General features: G+C 44.8%; 1 protein-coding gene across 4 annotated transcripts in view; it reads left to right on the top strand.

Moving 5' to 3' along the window:
- ESYT2 (extended synaptotagmin 2) overlaps positions 1 to 20,766 on the top strand; it is a 1,091,416-nt gene extending 1,070,650 nt beyond the window's left edge. For 3 of the 4 annotated variants that reach the window (XM_069647986.1, XM_069647985.1, XM_069647987.1), the window contains 2 exons: positions 18,513 to 18,562; positions 19,361 to 20,766. In XM_069647986.1, coding sequence (XP_069504087.1) covers positions 18,513 to 18,562; positions 19,361 to 19,406 — 96 coding nt within the window. In that variant the 3' untranslated portion in view covers positions 19,407 to 20,766. The remainder of the gene's footprint in view (positions 1 to 18,512; positions 18,563 to 19,360) is intronic. The other variant, XM_069647984.1, reaches the window with a different exon arrangement.
- The last annotated feature ends 3,581 nt before the right edge of the window (positions 20,767 to 24,347 follow it).

Raw genomic sequence — 24,347 nt, 5'->3', positions numbered from 1 at the left:
GAAGACTGTGTTCTTAATGATCTAAAAAGTAGGGTGTTCACTTTGAAAGGATACAGGAATCTACATCTTCAGGAATTGCTGGAATGTATTTGTGCCAATAAATATTAAGATGCCTGCGGAAATGTGATTTCAAACAAAGTTCTAGTCACATACTCACCATAGACTGTAGAGGTCATAATATCACAATCTTGAAAGGAGGTAATGATGACGCTGGCCTAAAAGACACTATGGGGGTCATTCCGACCCTTGCGGTAAGGTGTTAACTGCGCCGGTAAAGGTGCCGGAGCCGTCAACCCCTTACCGCCTCATTACGAGTTCTGCTTGCGGGACCCGCTAAGGACGCCTGGTTTTACCAGGCGGCCTTAGCGGGTCCCGCGAGCAGCCCAACATGTTAACAACGGGCCCGCAATTAACAGGCCCGTTGTTAGCATGCTCACCATTCCCATTGAGCCCTATGGGGGCTCAAATGGGAATGGGGATGGGTTCCTTGAATGAGGAATTACCGGGTCCTCCAAGGTCGGAATGGCCCGGTAATTCCTCATTCAAGGAACTCGGACCTGGTACCCGGTAAGAGGGTAGCCATGCCACGAATAGCGGCATGGTTACCTCCTACCTCATAATGACCCCCTATGTGTGTTCTTATTCAAATAGTCTTCAAATCACTATAATGTTGTATCTCTTTGTATGGTGAGATGAGGCATCCGTTCTGGGATTGTAGTTCTGCTAACAGACACTTTGCATGCATTCAAACACTTACAATTCTAGTCTAGAAGAAAAAGCTAGTAAGTTGTGTAATGTGACAAACAATGCTAAATGCAGCAAGGACTTAGATGGCTGGTCAGAATTCGTAGACAGACAGTGCAGCATCTGAGAGATCCATGTATCTATACAAAAGATTTGCTGTCAACCCAGGAAAATGGACCCACACCATGAGGGTCAGTATGTCCAAGGAGTTTGCGAGCAGCTAGGTACCATTCCACGCACTTAAGTGGAAAACCAAAGCAAGAACCCCTTGTGGAGTGGAAAAGGAATTATTGCCAGAGTCCCAGCCAATCCCTTTGAAGGTCAGCAAAGGATATCCTCTTGCAATCCACATTACAAGTGGATGGAGAGGCAGGACGAAGTGGTATTACAGAGAACACCAGGCAATATGCTTGGGGCTGGATGCTGGGGGATGCTAACTGGTGGTTCAAGACAAATAAAACAGGCAAGAAAAGTGCTTGTCACAGGAGATGCTGAGAAGCAGACAGGATTACTTGTGCCACGAAGTGCTGAGGAAGGTAAGAGGAGCCCTTGCCACATGAAGTGCTGAGTGGATGAGATGATCACTTGCCAAAAGAAGTGTTTTAAAATATTGAAAACCACTTGCCACCTTACAGTGCTTCGAGTTCAAGAGACGTTTTTGGTGTTGAAAGACGTTGAGAAGTCTTGAGCATTGGGAAATGGCTAGTTCTTGGGAGTTTTCACTTAACCCGTTAACTTTAGCTGATTCATTAAGTGGCACAGATTATTTTACTCGCGTTGGGGTACTGTTAAGTATGTGTGTTTGCTCTGGTGCGAAGACAGTTCGCTGCTTCAGAGTCTTCAGTTTACTACTGCTACTGCTGGGCTTATTATTTACTTTATATCTAAGCTGTTCTACAGAGTAAGAGAGTTTGAAAATTCTGCATTTGGGGGGCAGAACTGAAACACCTGGGTTATCGCAGAGGCTTTCCTGGAAAATGCATTGAACTGCTTTTGGGGGAATAGGACCTGCTTATTTGGCTGTTTCTTGTGTTTGCTTGTGCACTGCAATTGACTGCCTTCCTGCCACTTGTGATGTATACAGACTTGTTTATGTGCTATTACTGGAGAGTACTGCGTGCAGCCAACCGGCTCATCAAGAAAAAGAAGGGAAGCTGACTGCGAGTGAGAACACACTGCAGAAACGCCAAAAGCTGATGGAAGTCTTCTGGGCATTTGCGCAGCCTCCACCTTACCGATGCCCAAAACAACGCAGAAGAGTCCAGCAAGAACCGCGAGAGGCAGAGAAGCAGAGGCAGTGAGAAGGAAGGAAATGTGAACGATTGCCACTGGCTTACCGCAGGAGAAACCGAATACCCCAGCAGGAGACGGTGAGTTCATCCAAGGGAAGTCGGGTCACTGGGTTGTATTCACAGCCATGGCAAACCTGAATAATTGTTGATAAAGCACATCAACGAGAATGAGCAAGTGAGCATTGCTTTAAAGGGGAAAACAGAACCAGTATAAGAGACTTTCAAGTTTGTGAGTGTATGCAATACACATATAGGAGAAGCCCTGGCAGGATAGTATACCAGGCACATACAATACAAGATAAAGCAAACACAAGAAACTATCAAGTTTGGAGGTGTACTCAGGGCCCACATGAGAAAAGCCCTTGCAAGAGAGTATACCAGGCAAATTGAAGGTGCAAGAAAATACGTATGCAAGAAAGCCCTGGCAGGCGAGTGTACCAGGCAAATTCAAGTCACAAGAGTATATATGTATAAAGAGCCCTCGCAGGAGAGAATACCAGGCAGAAGAAAGTTATGAGCATGTTTATGTGAGAAAGCCCTGGCAGAAAAGCATACCAGGCATGGTCAAACTGAACAATGTGTAAAAGACATTACGCCAAGAAGTTCTGAGAAAAGCACATCAGGACTAGGAAAAGGCTGTGGAAATATATTAAAGAAGAGAGCAAACCTGGCAGGAGAGTACACCAGGTATCCTAACATGACAAAGATCATGAGCCAAGTTGGTTTGTGTATCAGTTGTGTTGTTGATCAAGAGAAACTGAAGGAATGGATATTCTTGAACATAAACCCGAGTAAAGAGAAATCCAGGGGAAGGGAACCACCCTGTGGAACAAGGAACTCTATCCTTTTGAACCTTTTTGTGTTGGAGTTACGCATTTCCATTTCGTACATTTATACACCTCTAAAGATCAACACCATTTTCCCTTTTCACCTTAGAGTTGTTTTGTTGGAATGTGAGGGCCAGAATAGCACTTTGTACACAGGATGTTTTGCTTCGGACATTCTGATCCCTGACAGACCCTTAGTTTTAGGTAGGGAATCATCTCTTAGAGCAGGGACAGAAAGGCATTTCCCAACCCCCTTTAATTTTAAGAAGTCTTTTACTAAAACCATGACTCTCCTGGGTCTCTTTCTCCTTCCTAGCTCCTCACAGAATCCTCTGTAAAAAGAAAGTAGTTTCACTTTAAACTGAAACTGCTTGTTTTCTCTATGGCGTATCAGTGTCCTTTGGGTCATTCGGCCCCCTCCAATGACACTCATCCTCCTAAACTCCACCCCTAGTGGCCATCTTCAGATTTACTGCACATTTCTAGTGTTGGGAGTCCTTGTGCTTTGCTCCATGAAATTCAAAGGTTTTTCCCCATTTTTTGGTGTTTTTGTGAAGAAACCTTCCATCTATTCTTAATCCACCTTTGGATCTTCAACCCGTGGTGCCAACAGGCCCAGGCTTGGGCCTACACCTCGACCATGGCTGATGCCACAAAGAAAAGCCTCTTCAGGCCCTGAAGAACATCTTTGTCGAGGACCAGCACCTCAAGTGCCTTTATAGTCTTCACACCGACCACGACGCGAACGAATGCTCCATCTACCAGTCCTTTTCGCCGAAGACCAAGAAGGATCGCCACTGGAGGTTAGTGGCTTGGATTGTGGAAGGGAAGACTTCTGACACGGCCTCCAGGCGCAGTCAAGCTAACTCCAAGAACTGTCTGGTCCATGAGTGTACTCAAGCCCAGTTCCTACTGCTCCTGCACCAAGGGACATGTCACTGGACATCCTAACCATCCTGCATATGTTGGTGGCGGAGATACAGCAGCGGCTGCCCGCTGCCCTGTTCCTGGTCTAGCCAAGTGTCCCTCAGGGCCTCCTCAGCATCAGCCAACACCGCAACATAAGGCACCTGCAACCCATCGACCAGTGACAGGTGCCCTGCCCCCTTTGTCAGAAGAATCGGTACATACCAATACTGGCACAGGCACCAACACCACCAGCACTCACACTGATGAGTTTGATGATTACGTTCCCGCAGATGGGGAATCCCCAGATGTTGATGAGCCCGCCAGAGCATCTTCCCCAGATGCAATTGGCTCCATTCACTCCATGATATCGAGAGCTGGCAAGCTCTTCAACCTGGTGCCAGAAGAGAAGAAGAATGAGGGAATCCGTTAAGACCACCATCTTATCGGTCCCTTTATTGGACGGCATCTGGGAGGAGGGCTTGGCTTTCATGAAGGCTCTGAATACCATGCCAGTGAAGCGTTACCCGCTGGAGAAGAAATACAGGGTTCCGGATTCAGCTTCCAGGTGCCTCAGGTCTCAGCCTTCGCCAGATTCGGTGGTATTAGCCGCTGCCAGTAAGCGGTCATCCAACCCCTCCTCTTTGTCCATCGAGCCTCCAGACCATGATGGAAAGAAGCTTGATGCTGCTGGCAAACGCATCATTACTACGGCAGCCTATGGCAGTGGCACCCAGCGTCATCGTTGCCCCCTATCCTAGGGGCAAATGCACAAGCAGGCCTGAACCGGCCCAGGACTCGTGCCCCCTCTTTCGCACCACAGTGGAAGGCCGACTATCAAACTTTGTCGATCAGTCGCAAAAGATCACCACAGACAAATGGGTGCTGGACGTTCTTCAGCAGGGGCGCACCTTAGAATTTCACGACGGGTGCCCCCACATTCCTCCTGTCGCACATCAAGAACTGCAAGAGGTTCAGGCCATGCTAAGCAAAGGGGCTATAGAGCTAGTCCCACAGCACCTCCGGGGCTGCAGAGTGTACTCCAGATACTTTCTGATAATTTCATTTTTATTTTATTGTTTGTTTATAATGTGCTTAATACCAGCGAGTGGTTTCTAAGCGCGGGGTAGAGATTCGAACCTGTGTTACGCTGCGTTGTCTTGCTTTCAAGACAATTGTGTTGCCCCTGAGCTATCCTTCCTCCCCAGGATAAAGTCAGGAGGGTGGACGACCAATCCTAGACTTGCATCACCTCAACAAGTTCCCAAACTTTCAGCACATTCTCGACCAACTGGAGGAAGGGGAATGTCTGCCAACGCTTGACCTGGAGGACGCATTCTTCCATATCCCCATTTATCACAAGAACCAGAAGTTCCTGTGATTTGTCATCCACTACCGATTCAAGGCCCTTCCCTTCGGCTGGAAATTGGCTCTGTGGGTATTCACAAAATGCTTGGCCCTGGTAGCAGCGCATCTACACAGCAAGGGAATCCACGTCTACCCTTACCTGGACGATTGGCTCATCCGGTCCCGCTCCCCCGCACTGGCAGCCCAGCACACAGCGGAGACCATCCAACTTCTGACTTCACTAGGATTCTTGATAAACTATCCAAAGTCCTGCATAGTGCCATCTCGGAAAGGACTGTTCCTGAGCGTCTGGCTCAACACAGTATTGTGTCTGGTGACTGCTTTATAAGATAGAGTGAAGGCCATCCTAGGAAAGTCCAGCAGCTGTCCACAGCGTCTGTTGCAACAGTACGGTTCATCAAATCCATGCTGCGGATGATGACTTCCTGCATCCATCTGGTCCCCTTATACAGGCTGCCAAATGGGACCCCTCCAAGAATTTCTGGATGCCAGGTGGCAGCAGGACACTGGCTCATGGACAGACAGACATCGCCCTCAATCGGGCATTCCGTCAAGCTGTTCAATGGTGGTCGGTTCGCCCACATCTCACTCAAGGAGCTCCCTTCCAGATCCTTCTGTACCAGACTACAGTTACTACCAACACTTCTTTGTAGGGTTGGGGAGCCCACACAGGGAATTCTCACGCCAGAGGCCTCTGGCTCCCTGAGGAAAAGGGAACGCAAAAATCCTGCAACTACACGCAGTCTTCTGGGCCCTCGGGTCGTTCCAGCCTCAGCTACAGGGGAAGGCGGTGCAGATCTTCAAGGACAACACCACCACCATGTTTTACATCAGGAAACAGGTCAGGGCACGATCCCCCACCCCCCATCTCTCTCTCTCTCTCTCTCTCTCTCTCTCTCTCTCTCTCTCTCTCTCTCTCTCTCTCTCTCTCTCTCTCTCTCTCTCTCTCTCTCTCTCTCTCTCTCTCTCTCTCTCTCTCTCTCTCTCTCTCTCTCTCTCTCTCTCTATCTCTATCTCTATCTCTATCTCTCTCTCTCTCTCTCTCTGGAAGCCCACTCCCTATGGCTCTGGGCCATTCTGAAAGGTATGTCCCTCGTACCCTTTCAGCTTGCAGACTCTCTCAGCAGGGTTATGCGGTGCTGCCATGAAATGGGAGCTTCAGCAAGTGCAAGTATCGCGCCTCTTCAGCAAGTGGGTTCTTCCTCAGATCAACCTCTTTGCGACAGCTGCCAGCGCCAAGTGTTGGAAGTTTGCCAGCAGATATCCTCATCAATACTGTAGGAGATCATGTAGCACTCGGGTCACCCCTAGTCAAATAAACTTTAGCAAACACTTGAAACCTCTGTGGACTGCTATAGAAGGACACAACATTCATATCATTCAGTACATGATTTATTAATATACCCACTAGTTAATTTGTATTTTACAAAGACATACCAGTATGTGAAGGTGTAACAAAACAGCAAACAACAATTCATTTAATATCTACGATAATTAAATCCTAAAAACTACAAATAAAAGTCTCCTATTCAGTGGAATCGAACGTTTGCTCCATTAATTTTCTGGACTTAACTGTTTACGAGATCAAACTAAATAAAACTTATGAAAAAACTGACAAGAATGCACTACTCAGTTTTGAGAGTTTTCATCCTAAACATCTCAGGGAAAACATGCCTTTTGGACAATTTCTAAGGCTAAGACGAAACAGTTCCATCAAAGCTGACTACACCAGGGAGGCCAGGATACTAAAAAAGAAATTGAGAAGAAGAGGATATTCTGAAATGTTGCTTAAAAAAGCATACAAGAGAGGCCATTTTGGAATATAACACAAGAAATACAACAGAGAATAACAGATTGGAATTTGTCAGCACATCCTCAGACCAGTCGAATAGAATCACTAGAATAATTAAGAAGAACTGGAGAATCTTGGAGAAGGGAAAAAACCATTGGAATCTCCACTTATGGTATTTAAAAGGAGTAAAAACCTGAGAGATCAGGTAATGAGGAATGACATCTCCCTGTTGGTCGCACAAACTCGTTAAGGAGTTCAGGAATCTCTTAAGGACACTTCCACTGGTGAAAGCAACTGCCCCGGCTTGGGAGCTGGACGTGGTACTGTCTAAAATCATGGGGACTCTGTTTGAACCAATGCATCGTGCCTCTTTAAAGTTTCTCTTGTGGAATTCTGCCTTCCTGGTGGCAATCACCTTGGCCAGACAGGTCGGGGAGGGATGGAGGCCCTCTGCTGTACACCTCTGTATTTGTCCTTTCATCTCAACAAGCCTTTGGTTCTACCAGTTTTCTATGTGAACGCTTCTTCGCCTGCTGAAAGGGCATTGCATTCACTGGACATTGCTTGCGCCCTGAAGTTCTATGTGGCACGCACAAAAGATTTTCGGAAGACGTCTCAGCTGTTAGTCAATTTCGTACCTGTGGGACAGTGAAAGGCCCTGTCTAAGGCTTCCATTTCCATGTGGCTCTTCTGGCTGTATCATGCATTGCCATCGTCTGGCCAACAGACTGCTTCTGTCCAGCCGAGAGCCCACTCCACCAGAGCCATCGCTGCAACAACAGTATTTCTCTTTGGTGTTCACCTGCTTGACTTCTGCAGGGCTGCTATGTGGAGGTCGATCCACACCTTCACAAAATTCTACTGCGTTGACAGGGATTCCAGGGTGGAGTCCTTGGTCAGCCAAGCATGCTAGGCAACCTGTTGGTTTGAGGTGAGCCTATTCCAGGCGTAAGTGTATTCCTTCTGTGAGCCTTGCTGTGTAATCGTATTCATGAGCATGTGCATCCATGCAAGACCCCATGCTGGAGAAGGAACAATTTACTTACCCCTAGCTCTTGTTCTCCAGCATGGGTCTTGCATGGATTCAGATGAGAAGCCTTCCTCCTTTCCGCCCCCTCTCCCCCCGGCTCATCTTGGTTCATACTGCCACTTCACGTGCGCTACCAAATCTGAAGAGGACCACCAGGGGTGGAGCTGGAGGGGCGCAAAGTGGTTCTAATGCATTTTTTGAAGTCCTGCTCTCAGCCATTTAGTTGTTGGGCCAATCCTTTGTTTGGGGCAACAAATGGTTGTTGTACAAATATGGACTCACTCTGAGCCCAGCCGTGCATGCTCTACAGTGGTTTCGACTTGTTTAGACAAATTCCTAGCCGTAGACAAGCCAATACACTGGGTTGGTGCGCCTGGGTGTTCAGTGTTTGTTAGGACCAGCCTGATTAGCTGGTCTCCAAAGCCTTTGTTTGAGAGCTTCTGGGTGGAATGGCAGTACAGACTAAGGCCAGCTCATGAGTGTTCGGTCGGGTAAATCTATGCTGTAGCCCTCTGGAATACAATCCTTGTGTTGGTTTGAAATACCCCCGCTATTTTACAGTTCTGTAAAACACTCAAAACATTTTTTAACAGTACCTGATCATTGACTAGCCCCCAGTCCCCACAGTAATACACTACTGTTAAAATGCCAGACATCAATGCTGGCCATACCCAACAATATACAGTGCTCTGCTTCCTTCCAGTTAGCACCACACCTTAAAGAGTAAACAAAATGAAATACCATGGGGAGACCATAACGCTGTCTCAGTTCTGATGGGATTCTCCACCTTTACTTACCTGCTGGAGGATCTTGCCACACAGTTGTTGTTGCTGCTGCAATTTAGGATCAGAGCTGGTCCTCATGGCTGATTTCTATGTCCTTTTCCTGCACTTCAGTTTTCGTTTTTAGTTGCTGGATGCCCTTCCTGGACTGTCCTTGTTCTCTCCTTTGTCCTTCACACTTGATGCACTGTGATCCCCGTGACCGTTTCTCCGCTGTTTTAATACAGTCTTAATGAAATACCACCTTGGTTGTGTGCCTTGAGGTAGGAAGATGGTGTCATCCAGAAGGGTTGTGGGACACCGCTACCCAACCGTAGCAGTTTGTTTGGGCCGTTTTGCATCTCTTGAACTGTTGCTTCCTCTCTGGGACCATTTTCTGCTGGCTGGCTGCCCCCGCTTTGCCCTTCAAATCTGCTTTTTTTGTGTTCACCGTCTTCCTAGGGCCATCTTCACCACTGTTTTCTGTCCTGGCTGGTGGGCCCCACTCCTGTGAAGGCTGATTATTATAATTTTGAGTCATCGTTGGTCTGGGGTTCAAGTTCATGGCTGACTAGATCCTGGAAACTGCCCTGCAAGAGAAGATCTTTTACTGACTAGGTTGTTTTTTTGCCATTCCTGAGCAGTGTTTTGGGGAACCACCACTATGAATACTTAACTCTGAGCTGGTAGATTAGTAGAGATACTTGCTGTCAGAGGTCCATGGGTTTTGCAGGCTCCCTTCAACAGGGTTTTACCATTGACTTACATTGGCCCGAATCCGCTGTGCTTGTCTTTTTCTTAGGGCTGCTAGGTGTCATATCTGGCCCCGGAGCTCTTTGAGAGGGTGTCCTCTGGCTTTGGGTGGGTAAGGTTGCTATCCTATCTTTACCCATGTGCGAGAATAGAGACCTACCTGATTTACTTCTAAAAATGCTATGTTACAATATATAACTTTTGGTTAATGTATCTTTTTTCTACAGGGTGTAATAAGGCCTTGGGGGCATGTATTGTCAGCCTAATCTAATGCTGTTAGTGCTCTACTGGGCTAGAGTACTTAAGTACCAAGTAATGAGCAACACATGTAGTTTAGGAGAGGTTGGGGCCTTATCTACCCATTATGGTTCTTACATATACACTATGTTATTAATATGTTATGTATGACCTAACTAGCCTAGGTATTTATGGATTTCATCTTTGAACCTATTGCAAAATATCTGGTCCAACGCATGGAAAAGATTCAGCTGAACCGAGATTGTGAGTTCAGATGTCCTTGGACTCTTCTTTGTGAACTGATTGGGATAACAATTTTCTGGAAAGATTCAGCAGAATTGAAACTGGAATGTAGTTGCAATTTAAAAACACTACTCAGCCATTATTAAAGTGGTGACAGATTTAGGCCTGTTTTTGTATCTTGTAACATTAATTGGCATGAGTTCGATTCATTCCTTTTGAAGAATTGTTAAATCTTTGTCAACTTGATTTTGGTTGTATGTAAATACTTGCAGGATCTGTGCATGTGAATTATTTGTAAGATTCTTCATTTCATTTATGTTTTAGACTGTATATAATGTTTTTTGCACTTTTTTCAATTTTTGCACTATATGTACGGATAATTTGGTATCCAAATTTTACAAGCCTCATTTATTAAGAATAAAACAAGCAATCTTTTTGGATATAACTTAATTTAGTTAAGTGTATGTGAAACCTTAGATTTCAAGGGAGTTATATAAAGACATAGAGACATGTGTGAGTGATAAACACATAGTTAGAAGCCCCCTAATTTATTCAATAAGGACCTTCTGTTAGGACACCCCACTAGTTGTGAAATATGCACACTCCCTGTAGGTTGCCCACATCATTTTTGGTCTTTTTCACTACAGAGACAACCTTGAAATAATATGAATAGAGATTGAGCTGTTTGGCTTTTTGCCTGCCAGGACAAACCCCCTTCATGTATATGTATAAACTAAAGTACGTATTTAATCTTATAGAGATTCTATGTGGAGTTTTATAATAAAGCTTATTTTTCAGTATAGCGCTGTAGTGCATTCTTTAGGGCTAACAGTGGGAATAAGCTGCATTTCAATGTCCGCCTTCTTCGCTTCCTTGATTTAATCTCGACTGCTCTGCCACAGCTACTACTATAGAGGTATGGTCTTTTTGGCTGGAACCATGTATCGCCTTCAACCAGAGGGCTGTCCGAGAATATTCCTAACAAGCAGATACTGCTGGAAGCAAGACTGGATGGGGTTACAATGTTAGCCCATACATGGAAATAAGGCACAATAACCATATACCCAATGACACGTCTGTCTTGAAGTTCGATTTCCAAACAAGTCTGGTTTTATTCAAAGCATTTCAGTCGGCCGACTGGGTCTCAACGCCTCACGACGTGTGTTCCCAGACACCGTGAGATGCGAGAGAAAGCGGGCAGCGCTCAAACAGTCATATATATACATAATACATCATCATTTGTTAAGGCGGTACGTCCCGCCCTTATACATGTCATTCAGGCTAGGGTTCGGTAATTGACAGTTCATGACAAGTCTACATTTAGTCTAAACATTAGTTATTCTAGCAAATGCTGCAGAGACACTTTCCTGTTATGAGGAGCATGGAGCGCTGGCACAGAAAGGATATCTTGTTCCTAGCAGAGAAACATTCCATACAATGTTATCTGTTTGCTGCGGCTCATGAGCTAAGGTTTAGACAGATCTGAGGCAGAAATACCATTCTTCGTGAAGGAGCACTGTTAGTTGCATATAATTCATGTTCAACTGCCTTTTACAACAGTGCTTGCAAGACAAACCGGCACCTGGACTACTGATTAGGCGTGGCTTCTGCACAGCTTCAAGGCCTCAGTGAGAGGGAAACAATGTATTTCTGCATGGCTCTACATTCCTGCCTACGTTAGTATTTCAGAGTTCAAGCTGTGGCCTCGCACCGTGTGCGAGTTTAAAGCATATAATATACTTTGCAAAGCGTTTTACTAAAAAGAAAAACAAAATGCCCGGAATTTACAAAATGGACTCCCTATGGTCACATTCAGGTTTCTTAGTTTGCAAAGTTTAACACATGATGCGATTCGCTTATGGCCAACATACTATTCAAATCATTCGGGCTATGTGATTACTTTTATGGTATAACAACAACTATGGTCCTCCGGAACCAGGAGGCCCAGTTCATAAAGAACATGGGGGACATTCTTCAGGACCACCCAAAGATCTACAAGGGCCTGCTTTGGTGGGTATTCAAGACCAACCTCCCGCTGTGGAGCCCATTCCAGCAGTCACAGCCGACAGTAACATTGGTCGCCAAATGGCATCGGAATCTGCAGGATCGTTCAGGGAGTGGTCTGGGGGAAGGCTTGGAGAAGTCCTTCTGTATCAACTTGCTGGCACTTAGGGCAGTTCATCTAGCATTGAGTTTGTTCTTACCAGAATTCAGCAGCTCAACTGTCCAGGTACTCCCTGAGAACACCACGATTATGTGGGGGTGAGTTACCCCAGCTGTCCAAGGAGGCCATGTTCCTTTGGTCTTGGGACAGTCAAGATCAAGCATCACACTTTACTGTCAGTCTGGGCACTTCAATGGGCATGCTAAAGTCACTTTTCAAGGGTCTATCATGAATGGCACCCTAGCTGTTGGCACCAAGCACTCCATTTGGAGGTTTCCAAAGGTCTACCTATTTGCTGCCAAAATAAGGACTGAAATTGTTATTGGTCTTTTTGCAATTTCCCTTTTTATGGTATGTGACAGTTCTACAACTCCTCTGGGAGGGGGGCAAAGGAGTGCAACTGAGGATGATGGCGTCGCTAGCTTAAGTATAAATATGGATGACATCACTGCTGGTGCAAACGTAAGATAGGGTGCTGTGATGAAGCCCAACTTGGAGCCTTACCTCCCCTGCCAGTGGCCATCTGAAAATGTTCCTGGCAAAGATGAGGGATTGGTGGGAGGAATAATAGCATCCAACGGAAACAATATATCTGAAGGTAAGTCATTCTTTAGCAATTTTAATTCCATTTTTCCATTTTTTTCTCAACATGTATAGGTTCCCTAAACATTAAACTGAACCAGTTTTGTTTATCTACACTTGTCTCTCCAAAGAACTTCTGTTATCGTTAAGAAAATAATCATGCTCGACCAGACGAGTAATCCTGCATTAACAAGTTCTTCATGAAATATATTGGAGTGGTCTTTAAAGGAAAGGAAATTGAGTTTGAACGTGCTTTTCTTAATATTTCTGAATTGTATTTTCATAGGTTGTCTATTAGATGAGAGCATAGTGATCAGGTCAGTAGTTGCTGGCTCTTAGCATGTGAGTAAGTTAGCAGATGAAATAACAGAACACCCTTATGATTTTTTCTTGTACGTGTAATATTTGCCTTATATTGTCAAATACATTTTCCATTGCCCTTGTGACATTGTCACCAAGTCAGTGTGAACCACCAAGTTATATATTGTTATGATATGAAACTGTAGCAGATAGGGCAAAGTAGAGCAATTGCTGAATAAAAGATCTACTAAGTGAAGGTGCCCTATAAATTAGATTACCTGTTTTTTTGTAAAGTAACAGAGCGTGAAAGCAGCTGAAAAGATTCTGGCTGGCGAGTTACTATCACAAGACACCTCAGGTATCGTTAAGTACCACAGCAGCAATTCACCCCCTTTGATCGACTCACTTATGATGGAGAGCATACCACACCAGCCTAATACTTCTGAAACTGGCAAACATTTTGAAAAAAGCATGTCTAAGTAACGAGGTACGCATCCTAATTAAAATCTCCCAACTCCTCAATATCTAAAGAATTAGCAGCGACTGAGTGGGTATTGATCAGCTTAAGAGTCTGTTTACGCTGTTATTCAATCCTTTCAGTGGAACAAGAGATGAATTAATACTGCCGTTATCTAAGATCGGTTTAGCTACATCCTCTTTTCAGAATAATTTAAATAATTTAGAATGGCTGTTGGTGTACACAAGTAGACGTTTAACACATTTTAACCAGCCAATATACCTAAACATCTTAAAAAAGAAGGGAATGCATTTTGTTAATAATGTCTGGCTTTTTACTTTTATCATCGCTCCTCTCCCTCCCACCTCTTTTTCATTTAATGTTAAGATGTTTGTAGAAACATAGTTTATGCTAGTTCATTTTTTTAATAGGCACTTTTTTTGTTTTTGGTGTGTAATTGTTGGAGGAGACCACCGTTAGGCAGTGTGGTTATGGTGAGCAGGCTGCACACAGAGATTCAGTGTATGGTTCTTCATCGATTTGTTTTTGTCATTACCACTACAATACTATGACGAGCAACAACATGCTTATGACAATCTGCTTACTTTAATTCCCATTACATTCTTCCTGCTCCACCGCTACTGCATATTCTTGACCAAAGAATGCTGTGGAGAAAAGGCGTGTTTTGTTTCGGGATCTGGTGAGTAAATGGACTGGGACAGTCACTTGACTTCATTCACTCCCAGATAAAGGACTTCTTGATAGGTATTTTGGAAAAACAAGATCACTTTTTCGTTGTGTCTTTATGTCGTCCTAAAGGGACTCAAAGAGTTAAGTTATGTTCTATTTGTATAGTGCCAAAGCCCGTGGCCACTAAGGCGCTGACAGGAACACGGGGCAAGTGAAGCATAACAGGACAATAGCAAGAAAAACTACCCAGAAATTCTACTCAAACAAAGTTTTAGGTGCCGTTTCTCCAAACGTAGTTCAGTTGGAAGATCATTCCATGCTGTTAGGGAGAATTCTCTATTTAGGCTGAATTTCCTAACCTAGTGAGTCCCCCAGCAGCTTTGCTGGATTTCTGGAGTTTGTTTTTTTCTCCTGCCAAGAGTGAGACTCTTTTTTTCTCCAACTCTTGGACATGATTTATGGTGTTCCTTTGACTGGTAATGTGTTTTATGGGCTATGGGGTCCTTTACTCCATAGGGTCTCATGTGTTTTTACTATGTGTGTTACACAGCACCCTCCGTGCAGTGACACAGGGGTGTCATAGTGACACCCCACCATAGACTCCATACCCTGGGACTGACTACTGTCTCCCAGGGCATGTAAAGACACCATTGGCTTTACTAATCCCAAATTATTAACAAAAACCAGTACAAACCATCATATTGTGGAAGTACTGGCCGGGGCAATTCGATTGCCCCGGGGTCTGTTAGTCGAGGGGGCACGTCTCCGTCCCCCCTGATCGAGTTTTGGCTGGTGGCAGTGGATACTACTTTTTAGATTCAACCGCAAATATATCCCTATGGGATTTTCCCATTGTTCGAGGCTACCAACTTTAATTATTTAATTCTCATAGCCTCGAACATACTGCCGGTTTATTTATTTAATATTAATTCGCCGGTTGGTATTTTTTGCTAGGACCCAATTCTAAAATGGCGTTTGTGTTCTCTTCTGTGACTCCAACCCAAGTCGAACCCTTTGTTCCACTTTTTGGCGGGCTTCTCCACAGAAGCCTCCAAAAGTGGTGCCACTCTGTCTGGGTACCACAGAAGGTGTGGGAGGGGGTTTAGGCACCCTGGACTGAGTTATCCGACGAGGGAGAAGCTGAGCCGGACCTACCACTACGACACCACCGGTGGAGCCCTGCGGAACCGACTCACCACTTCCCGATGACGGAGAAGATCTCCCAGCTGGAGAGGCTTCTTCCCCTGACTGGTGGGCACAACCAGTTTACCTTCTTCTCTTCGCACCCCAGACCGGCTTGTGGTCGAATTGCCCGTGCCAAGCACCCCGGCAACCGGATAGCCACTTACCACTGGACCGCGAATCAAAGGACCACTCCTTTTACCTGAGAAACTCAGAGGCTGGTTTCTTCCCTGGCAGTGCAACGGACTCCTGTCTTCCTCCCCGACGAGATTCTCTCTTCGCCCGGACGAAGCACCGACTTGCATCCGCTGCCAGGAACAACTGCCCCCGCTGGAGTATTCTCACCACTTTTAGTTTACCGTGTCCGCCAGGCCTCCCTTTCTAAAGATTGCTACAAGGTAATAATAATCCCTTAACCTTCTGGACTGGGCTGGCCGCCTTGACTTTCTAACTGGTCCCTTTCTTTGGTCCAACTCCATTTTGAACCGTTTCAAGACTTTTGTGCACTGCAGCCGTGTGACCTTGGACACATTTTGTTTGATCATCTTAAAGTGGATCCAACCTATTGACTCTAACTTCACAGTTTTACTTTGTCTTCCTCTCTTGTTGTGTTCTTGTAAAAGTGTTGGGATCTGTTTCATATTATTCTCTGCTTTTCTCTCCCTTTTTAAAACGAATTATTAGAGTGCCATCTGCGTTAAGCGCTCACCGCTGTCTGAAAATAAGTGGGGCTTTACTTAAGACTTGTCTAATATACTTCCAAGGGAGTGTATATCTTTTAGTGACCGTGTTTTTGAATTGCTTACTATTAGTGCCTGTGTGTCTTTCTAGATGTGGTTTTAAATAAATAATTATATCTCTTTTACACCAAGCCCTGGTCAGTGTTTACTTGTTCTACTGTGTTCTTTTGACCTATTGTGAATACTCTGTATACTGCCTAACTCTTCTTGAGGGAAGTCTGACTGCTCAGCCACAGCTACCAAGTGAATCTGTGTGGTACAGACTGCTACCAAGTGGGTTTACTGCCAAACACCTGTAGTCATAAATCTTTTGCAGTGGTCCCAGAGGGAACTGCACAGGTTTCTGCCTAACACATGCTTGCGCAACCAATACTGGGAATGAGCAACCATTCCCCATCACTCTTTTAAACCGAGGAACTGTGAGCTGCTGAGCTTTACTAGACCGTACAGTTTGGCGGGGCTTATCAAATTCCAGTCTCTTCCTCAAATAATCAGGAGCATCTCCAAACAGGCATTTGTACCCCAAGGTCAGGATTTTGAGTCGGACCCTCCCCGCTACTGGAAGCCAGTGAAGTTCATTCCGAGCTTTAGATACTGGCTCTCTCTTGGCGATGTTGCAGACTACTCTAACATCATCGTTCTGAAACTTCTGCAACCTCCCCAAGCATTCTTTGCTGGCTCCTCCCAAAAGGTAGTTGCAATGATCAAGCCTCTGCATAATGATGGCCAGGACCAATATCTCACCACTTTTCTGAGTGACCTATGAGCTAATCCGCCTCAAGACCTTCAGGTAGTAATACCAGTTTTTCTACCACGTAGTGTAGGTGGGCGCCTGCATTCAGGGATGCTTCCATGTAGATACCTAAGGTTGTCACCTTATCTACAACTGGATTTTGGCATCCATCAATTACAAACGGTTCATAAGCATGACTCCAATTTGCCCTGGCTTGCTTGTAACCATAAATCATGAGCTCCGTTTTCGAGCTATTTAAGCAAAGTCAATTAGTTGACATCCAGTCTTTGATAGCAGCATATGCTTGGTTCAGTTTTCCCAAGTCTTGACTATAATCACCACTAAGTTTCATAGTGAGCTGTATATCATCGTCATAATGGGTTAACTGCAGACCAAGCTCCTCCATTTTTACACAGTTTTTTAATATACATATTAAGCAGTGAAGGGTACAGGCAAGCACCCTGTGGCACACAATAGAATATTAATGATGAATCCGATAAGACATCCCCCCAGCAAGATCCTAGACTTGCTCCACTAAGGAAGGAGTCCATCCACTCAGTCACATTCTGTGAGCACTTGCCAGTATCAGCAAGTGCATCTAGTAGCCGCCTATGATCAAGTAGATCAAATGCTGCTAAGTCGTGGTGGATCAGCAACGCCGTACTACCCTTTTCCAAAATAGATGGCATTTGGTTTTGCAGATCTAAAAGTGCACTCTCCGTGCCATGATTACTGCGAAAGCCAGACTGTGTTGTATGCAGTAATTTAAAAGCTTCAAGGTATTTTTGTAACTGGATTGAGGCAATTTTGTTGCCACGTCAGGCTAAATGGGAAGGCCCAATTGGCCGATCAGGATACTAAAGCGAGTCACTGAACTTAATAACCCCACAACTTATATGAAGGAAAATGCAAATGAGGATCCATGATTATGAGAAAGAAAGTGGCAACTTGGCTAAACCAAATACATGAACACAAACCAAACATTTACCCTTTGCTTATTGGTCTTATTATTGATCTATGTGAGAAGTACGTACATTGGGGGATCTAAATCTACAAATATTTACTGAAGCCTAGGTTGAGGGCTTTTCCTCCTATGAACAGCTCTCTGCACTTACCCAAACAGTAACACGTTAGCAATTCTATCTAGACGAATAAGGTAGCACTGTCCTAAACAACTAAAAACAATCACAATCTCTCTTTATTTTAATATCCTGCGTGATTTTACTTTTACTTTGAAATTGAAAGCACCCCACCTAATGGCAAAGGTGCTTTTAGGCATTCCTCTCCGCACATTGCTTCACTGGAACTCCGTTCCCGCCCTCGCCCCCGGTGAACTCTGCAACGAGCACTTCTGTCCTTTATGTTCAGTGCCCCATGTTCTCGGCTAGCACAGCCCGTCGCTCTGGCTATACTTGCCCACATCACCGGACGTTCCTCTGTACTTTACTGCCAATGCAAATGGGGTATCTCTGCCCTTAAGGAATTGCACTATCTCCAAAAATCTACTCATCTTACTGCCTGTTTCTAATGTTTGCCGCAAATACATGATAAATCACTGACTGAGCAATTTGAAATCTTCCACTTTAACCTAGTGTGTTTTAGAGCTGTCAGTCATTTTCTCATACGGTTTTTCAAATATTTGAGCTGAATTCATATGCACTAGAGGCGTACATTCTTGTATGAGTGACTTGTACCTCTTCTTTAATTGCAGTTGTTGATCGAGCTGGCATCCGAAGAACTAAGCAAAGGCTGGACACAATGGTGAGTCTGGTCATGTTATTGGTATTTTTTGTAACACCCATCTGCCATTACTAGGACCGCATAGAGGGGTCTGCAACCTTTGGCTCTCCAGATGTTTTGGACTATGACTCTGGTGATCTTTGATCATTGACTGTGCTGCCTACGGACGATGAGAGTTGCAGTCCAAAACATCTGGCCGCTGGAGTCGTAGTCCAAAACATCTGGAGAGCCTAAGGTTGGAAAACTCTGGTCTAGATGTGATATCCATTTTTTGGTCTACCGTCTAGCGCCATGTTGCAGTGAATCTAATGTAGGTTTATTTGGAGTCTGAATGCAATAGGGCGTGCTTGTGGTACTGCAAAATGCTGAGTTCTAAGATACCCCGGTCTTGAGCAAGGAATGAGGTGTAAGCTATGTTAGAAAATGTAAGCAAGTGTCATGCGGGGTGGGATGCAGTAGGACATGAACCGTGGGGCTTCATGTTGCTTAGAGTCCGAAGCATGCAAATGTAGTGACTGAGCAGGATCTGTATAGATGGGTACCATAGTTGTTACCCTTTGTCCAGTTGTCCTTTCAAGGAGGGTACACATTAAATGATTTTCAGGAAATGTTAGTATTGGCTTATTCATATAGTTTTCGATCTTGTCATCAGGTTGGCAGGCTTACGAAGAGTAAGGCTGCTGCACTTTTTGGGGGCAAGCTCTTCTGATAAGACTGCGATTTAATTAAATGTTTTAATTGTGTGTGCAAAAAAAATGGCTCAACCATGTAAACCAATAACATGTTCATCACGCGCCCTATTCTTTTTGCTTCCTGTAGGTATGACTTAACAGAAGATGGTACAAGGCCGAATGCTGCAATCTAGAATTACCCTAAAATCATTGTAGCATACTTTTGCCAACATTTTTACATTTAAAATGCATTGTTTTCACAGACTTAACAATATTATTTTTATAGCTTGAATAATTGAGTTATTAGACACCCAACAATAGTTTTATAAATATACCTTTTTACATTGTATGCAGGTTTTTGGCAAATCATATCATTAATTAGCAATATGATTTTATATTCTAATGTGCAATAGGGTGTTCAAATTGAATTGCCTTTTATGGCAATTTCCTCTTTTTCTAAAAGTGAAAATATGTTTTGCTTGATCCCTGCCTCTTTTTGTATATCACCCTTGTATACCCTGTAAATATGTACCATTTTTTTTATTTTTTAATATTTCCATTACGGTTTGAAGTGAAAAGAAGAAAATATCGCCCATTTTATTTCTGTTGCATGTTCATTTTTAAGTGCATAATCTGTTCGTTTCCATTTTAGCTTCTGCCCCAAATGTGTTAATTTAATATTATGTAATTGATGGGGGAAAAAAGACACCATCGACTTTCAGAGCTGTCATCGCTTAAAAAGAATCTTAATGTACAAACGGTTTTTATTTAAAAGGGACAAAACGTATTTTTAGAGCGTTCTTGAAAAGAATAACGTGTACAGAGATTTTATGATTCCATGGAATTGACAAGAAATATTTCTTTATCTGTTTTGAGGACATATAAACGTGGTTTGGAAAATGTCAATATAGGCGTTAAACAGAATCGACTGACATGATAAGCAGACCTTACTGTTTTCCAACCCATGCACGAGTAGCTTATCCAGTCCTGCTTTTTTTCTTTCAATTCTTGGACTTGTAGTCCTGAAATTAAAATGGGAAAAGCAAGCCTATGAATACAAGAATGCTACGAATAAAATGGATGATTCACTCAGGCGTGGAACGGTGACATCCTGAAAGCTTTTGTCATGTCGTGCTTAGGGATCACTCTGAATGTATTGTCATGAGTTAAGTGTGTCTTTTTTTTGTTTACAAATCCCTCTGTTACTTCCGATATCTGTAAGACAACATTTAGGTTTGCTTTAATTCTTGACGTTTTGCATTACAATGAAGAAAAGCATTGTCTGCACTATTAGATTTCTTTGATTCTAACCCAGCATGATAAAGAGAAGTTCTCGTTGCCTTGTTGACATATCTTACCAGGGGAGGCTTGTTGTCTCTACCAATGCATTGGAAAGACATCTTTTCCACCTTATTTTCCTGTGAGAAACCATTTGCTTACCATGCTTAATGACGGACGGATAAATGGGTGTGCCTGGTGTCCCCGTGGTTTGTCCTCCACCGATTATACCAAAAGGTACTCTACTGTTCAATAAACGACCCAGCTGCTAATGAATGCACCTTTACATTACATTATTTGTGTCAGAAAGCTTCTGTTTTTTCAAGGCTTTTTAAGAGTCAGTCTGGGAAGGAAAATGATATTACTTTGTCAAGAGGATTGTACTAGGAGTTTTTGCCAGGAGGCCGACCATGCATATATTCGGTTTCTGGCTGAATATTTTCCAGGTGCTCTGACAGCCCTGCGATGGAAGATGACAAGTGGAAACATCATGAAGTGCGCCGAAAAATAAGGGAAGCCAGTTACATGGTTAATTTTGACATGCAAAAGTTACGCCTGCTGGTGTCCATACATTACGACAGAAAGTATGCCTATAAGCCAAAACTATTGTAATGGGAAAAGAAGGTAGGACAGAGATGGCACATGAGGAGGGAGACAGAGCCTGTAGGTGGTGTTTGGTTATGAACTGTCCCCTTTATCACCCATGGCTAAACTGAGGTCTGTGTGAATTCCCTCCCTCTCCCTGCCTCTCCCCAAACTACACTCAGGGGGGTCTCATTGAAAAGCATTCTTGGTTGTTTTTCACTTTTAACAAACTGTATCTGGTTCCTTTCTTTTTTTGTAGTCACATTTCTATTGAAAAATGTACAATTACAATTCAACACAGACAAAAAAGGCCAGACAAGCTAAAGGTAACATGCTTCTATGTCAGGTCCAGAAATCTGCCCCAGATCTACTCATACAGACCACCCTTCTTCTGCCTGTGCAGGATACCCCGCTCAAACCGCGACATCCTCATCCTCTGCAGGTCCTCAACCCATGCCACTAACATTGGAAAGGTTCTACCTTTCCAATCTCTCAATACAATCTTCTCTGCAGAGAGAGAGGCCCTAAAGAACATACACGTTTGTGGGTAAGTCAAGTCTGGTTCTTTTTTTAACGTTGCTTTCACTAATGTTTACTTTCATTATGCTGACCACTCCCTTGGCTGCTCCTCCCGTACAGTTGGCTTCACAATCCCAAAAAAGTATTTCTTCCCTGCTCGGTAATGGGCGCTCCAGATATAAAAAAAAAATGGCCTGAGCAATGCTTGTGCATTTTCTCCTAGCAACCTCAGAGACAACTCCCGAAAAGGAAGAGGCTTTAGTGAATGCTAATTCCTTAATCTTAGAGATGTTTCTCACTGTTTCTTTTACGAAGAAAATGTGTTTATTTGCAACCTTCTTCATTTTATGTGTATCCCCCTTAAAATGGTTTGGTGATAATGTTCCTGCGATACTTCCCCAGAAAGTGAAAGTGAGAGTGAGATTGCAATGGATTCTGGGTGTGCACATATCCTCAATGAGATCTGTATGCCCAAAATCCTTTGCAAACACACCCTCATTTTTAAGGCTACAAATGTTGATGTTAAATAAAGCTTTTAGAGTATCTTTTGGTGTGTCTAAGTCTTTTGCCCGCTTAGTCTTTTAAACACTCCTCTTAAAATTGAAGAGGCTGGAAGGTTTGGTGCTTGTGGTTGACACTTGGTTTAGTAAATGACCATGTGCCAGATCAGCCAAGCAAAAAGCTTTCTTTTAAGAGTATGAGTATTATTGCTGTTAAGCTTTAAGGGGAAGCAATAGCAAATATACTTGCACCAAAAGAACATACATTTTAACATAAGTCTAATAAAAAGTGCTTCTTAACTCCTATCTATAGCATATGCTTCAAAGGAGTTTCAGACCGATCTCCCGATTCCTCTATGCTTTATATCGCACCCCTTCCATTGCTATGCTAACATATTTGCATGTGTATGAGGCATGCTTGAGGTTAGAACATTGCCGGGCCACTCAGTCTTTTTTCCTGCTTGTGCCTGAATGAAACACCACCTAGTAACAGATATTGGTTCTACATCGTCAGTTTGTTTCAGGGCATGTGTTGCATTTTCTGTTGAGCTTCTTTACAGCCCCCAGATGTTTGACATAGTAATAGGCTATGTCAAAATATTCTCAAGCGAACTGGAATTTGTTGATCTCTGGCTGACTTATTTTAGATCATATGACTCTCTATTTTCCAAAGGCACCCACACTGGAGTATGGCCCATGATTCAAATCACTTAACAACAAGTGAGAAAAGGAAAATAAGTGTCTATGATTGTAGAAGTAATCTGTGGGTGCACAGGTTTCTACTCGCACCCTGCTTATATCGCTTCCCTGGGCAGCTGCTCACTCCCTTATAATTTCGATCCAAACCCAGTGAGGCTCAGTTATGCTTTATTCATTTAGAAAATGAACATTGCAACATGTATTAGAATGGAGGCACACGCACCAGAAGGGGATCTATACTTGGAAGTTACCTGTCCCGCAGATCAGCCCTGTATATGCTGAACTCCCAGCACAGATTGTTCTGGTATATTAGGAATAATCTACCACCCCCCTATTATATCCTTCTCTGGCCCCCTCAAAGGGTCTTTTACCCTAAACCCAAAACAGGGATCCATTTCCCGGCCCCTGGTAGGCCTTTCTCACGCAAAATGTGCTGCTTGTCCAATGTCACGGCCCTATAGTAACAACAAAGGGTGCTCCATCTTCTTTCAATAGTGTCTAGTTCATTGCAAGATTGGAATAGGCACGACCCCTGAGATACTAGGGAAATTAATGTGCTGGACATTATTACAAGATAGCTTTTGTGGCTCAGATTTTGAAAATGAGAATTTTACATCTAGTGAACTCTTTTGTAAGTATTTAATGAGCCATTCGCAGTTTCACTGTACCGGCCGTGTGTACTTACACGTGCATGGCTTAATCTTTGAGACAAGCATATGCTACTGGCAGGATCAACCAGGTAGCCGCACCTGCTGGAGGGTGGCAACGGGGGAGCCGCGCGCCCGCCTCGGAGCCGACCTTCGCGCCCTGCTGGGGGGTGGGTGGAGGACCCGAGCGTCGGGCCCTGGGGTGGACCGGTCGGTCACGCGGGCACCGGCGGCCCGGCCTGCTCCGCCACGCCACGCGGGGTGGGTGGGAGGGAGAGGCCGGGCCCAGGCACAACTTGGAGCGGTAGGGGGTTCGCCCGCAGCGCCGCCACCGGAGCGGCGACGCAGGGGGTCGGCACCCCGCGGAACGTGCGTTCCGAGCTGCTGGAGAAACGTGCTCGGCGGAGCAGGGGCCGCGTCGTGGCTTGCGGTAGGCACACCCGCGCTGGGGCTAGCCTTGCGCCACCCGACCCCGTCCACTCTGATCGGACCACTAGGGGAAGCTGCCGGGCTGATCGGCCTTCGCTCTGCTCGGAGGGGAGAGCCGTCAACCCGGGGGCGGGGGCCCTCCCCGAAGACGGGGGCATACCCTCGACACGGTCCCGAGGCGGGTGGAAGCCAATTGCTTGAAACAACAGCCGAGGCTGGCCAAGCAGTCCAACCCTAGACGGACCAAGTGCGCCAAATCGATCGCGTGGAGTGCTCGTGGAAAGAGCGCCCCCAGCAGGCCAGTCTCTGCTGGGGCGCTGCGCGGGGCACGGCCCCCCGGCCGGCCGGGCCCGGGGAGGTGCGGTGGTTTCGCCCCGGAGCCCGGGCCGGGCAGCCAGCGGCGAAAAATATCCTGGAGGACGCGCAGACAGGTCCCTCTCCCCCCTGTCTATAGTAATCCGCAGGAAGGTGACTGAGC

This window comes from Ambystoma mexicanum, chromosome 2q (genome assembly GCF_040938575.1).
Source record: "Ambystoma mexicanum isolate Mex_15411 chromosome 2q, UKY_AmexF1_1, whole genome shotgun sequence".
NCBI lineage: Eukaryota > Metazoa > Chordata > Amphibia > Caudata > Ambystomatidae > Ambystoma > Ambystoma mexicanum.
This window is presented reverse-complemented; position numbering and strand designations above follow the sequence as displayed.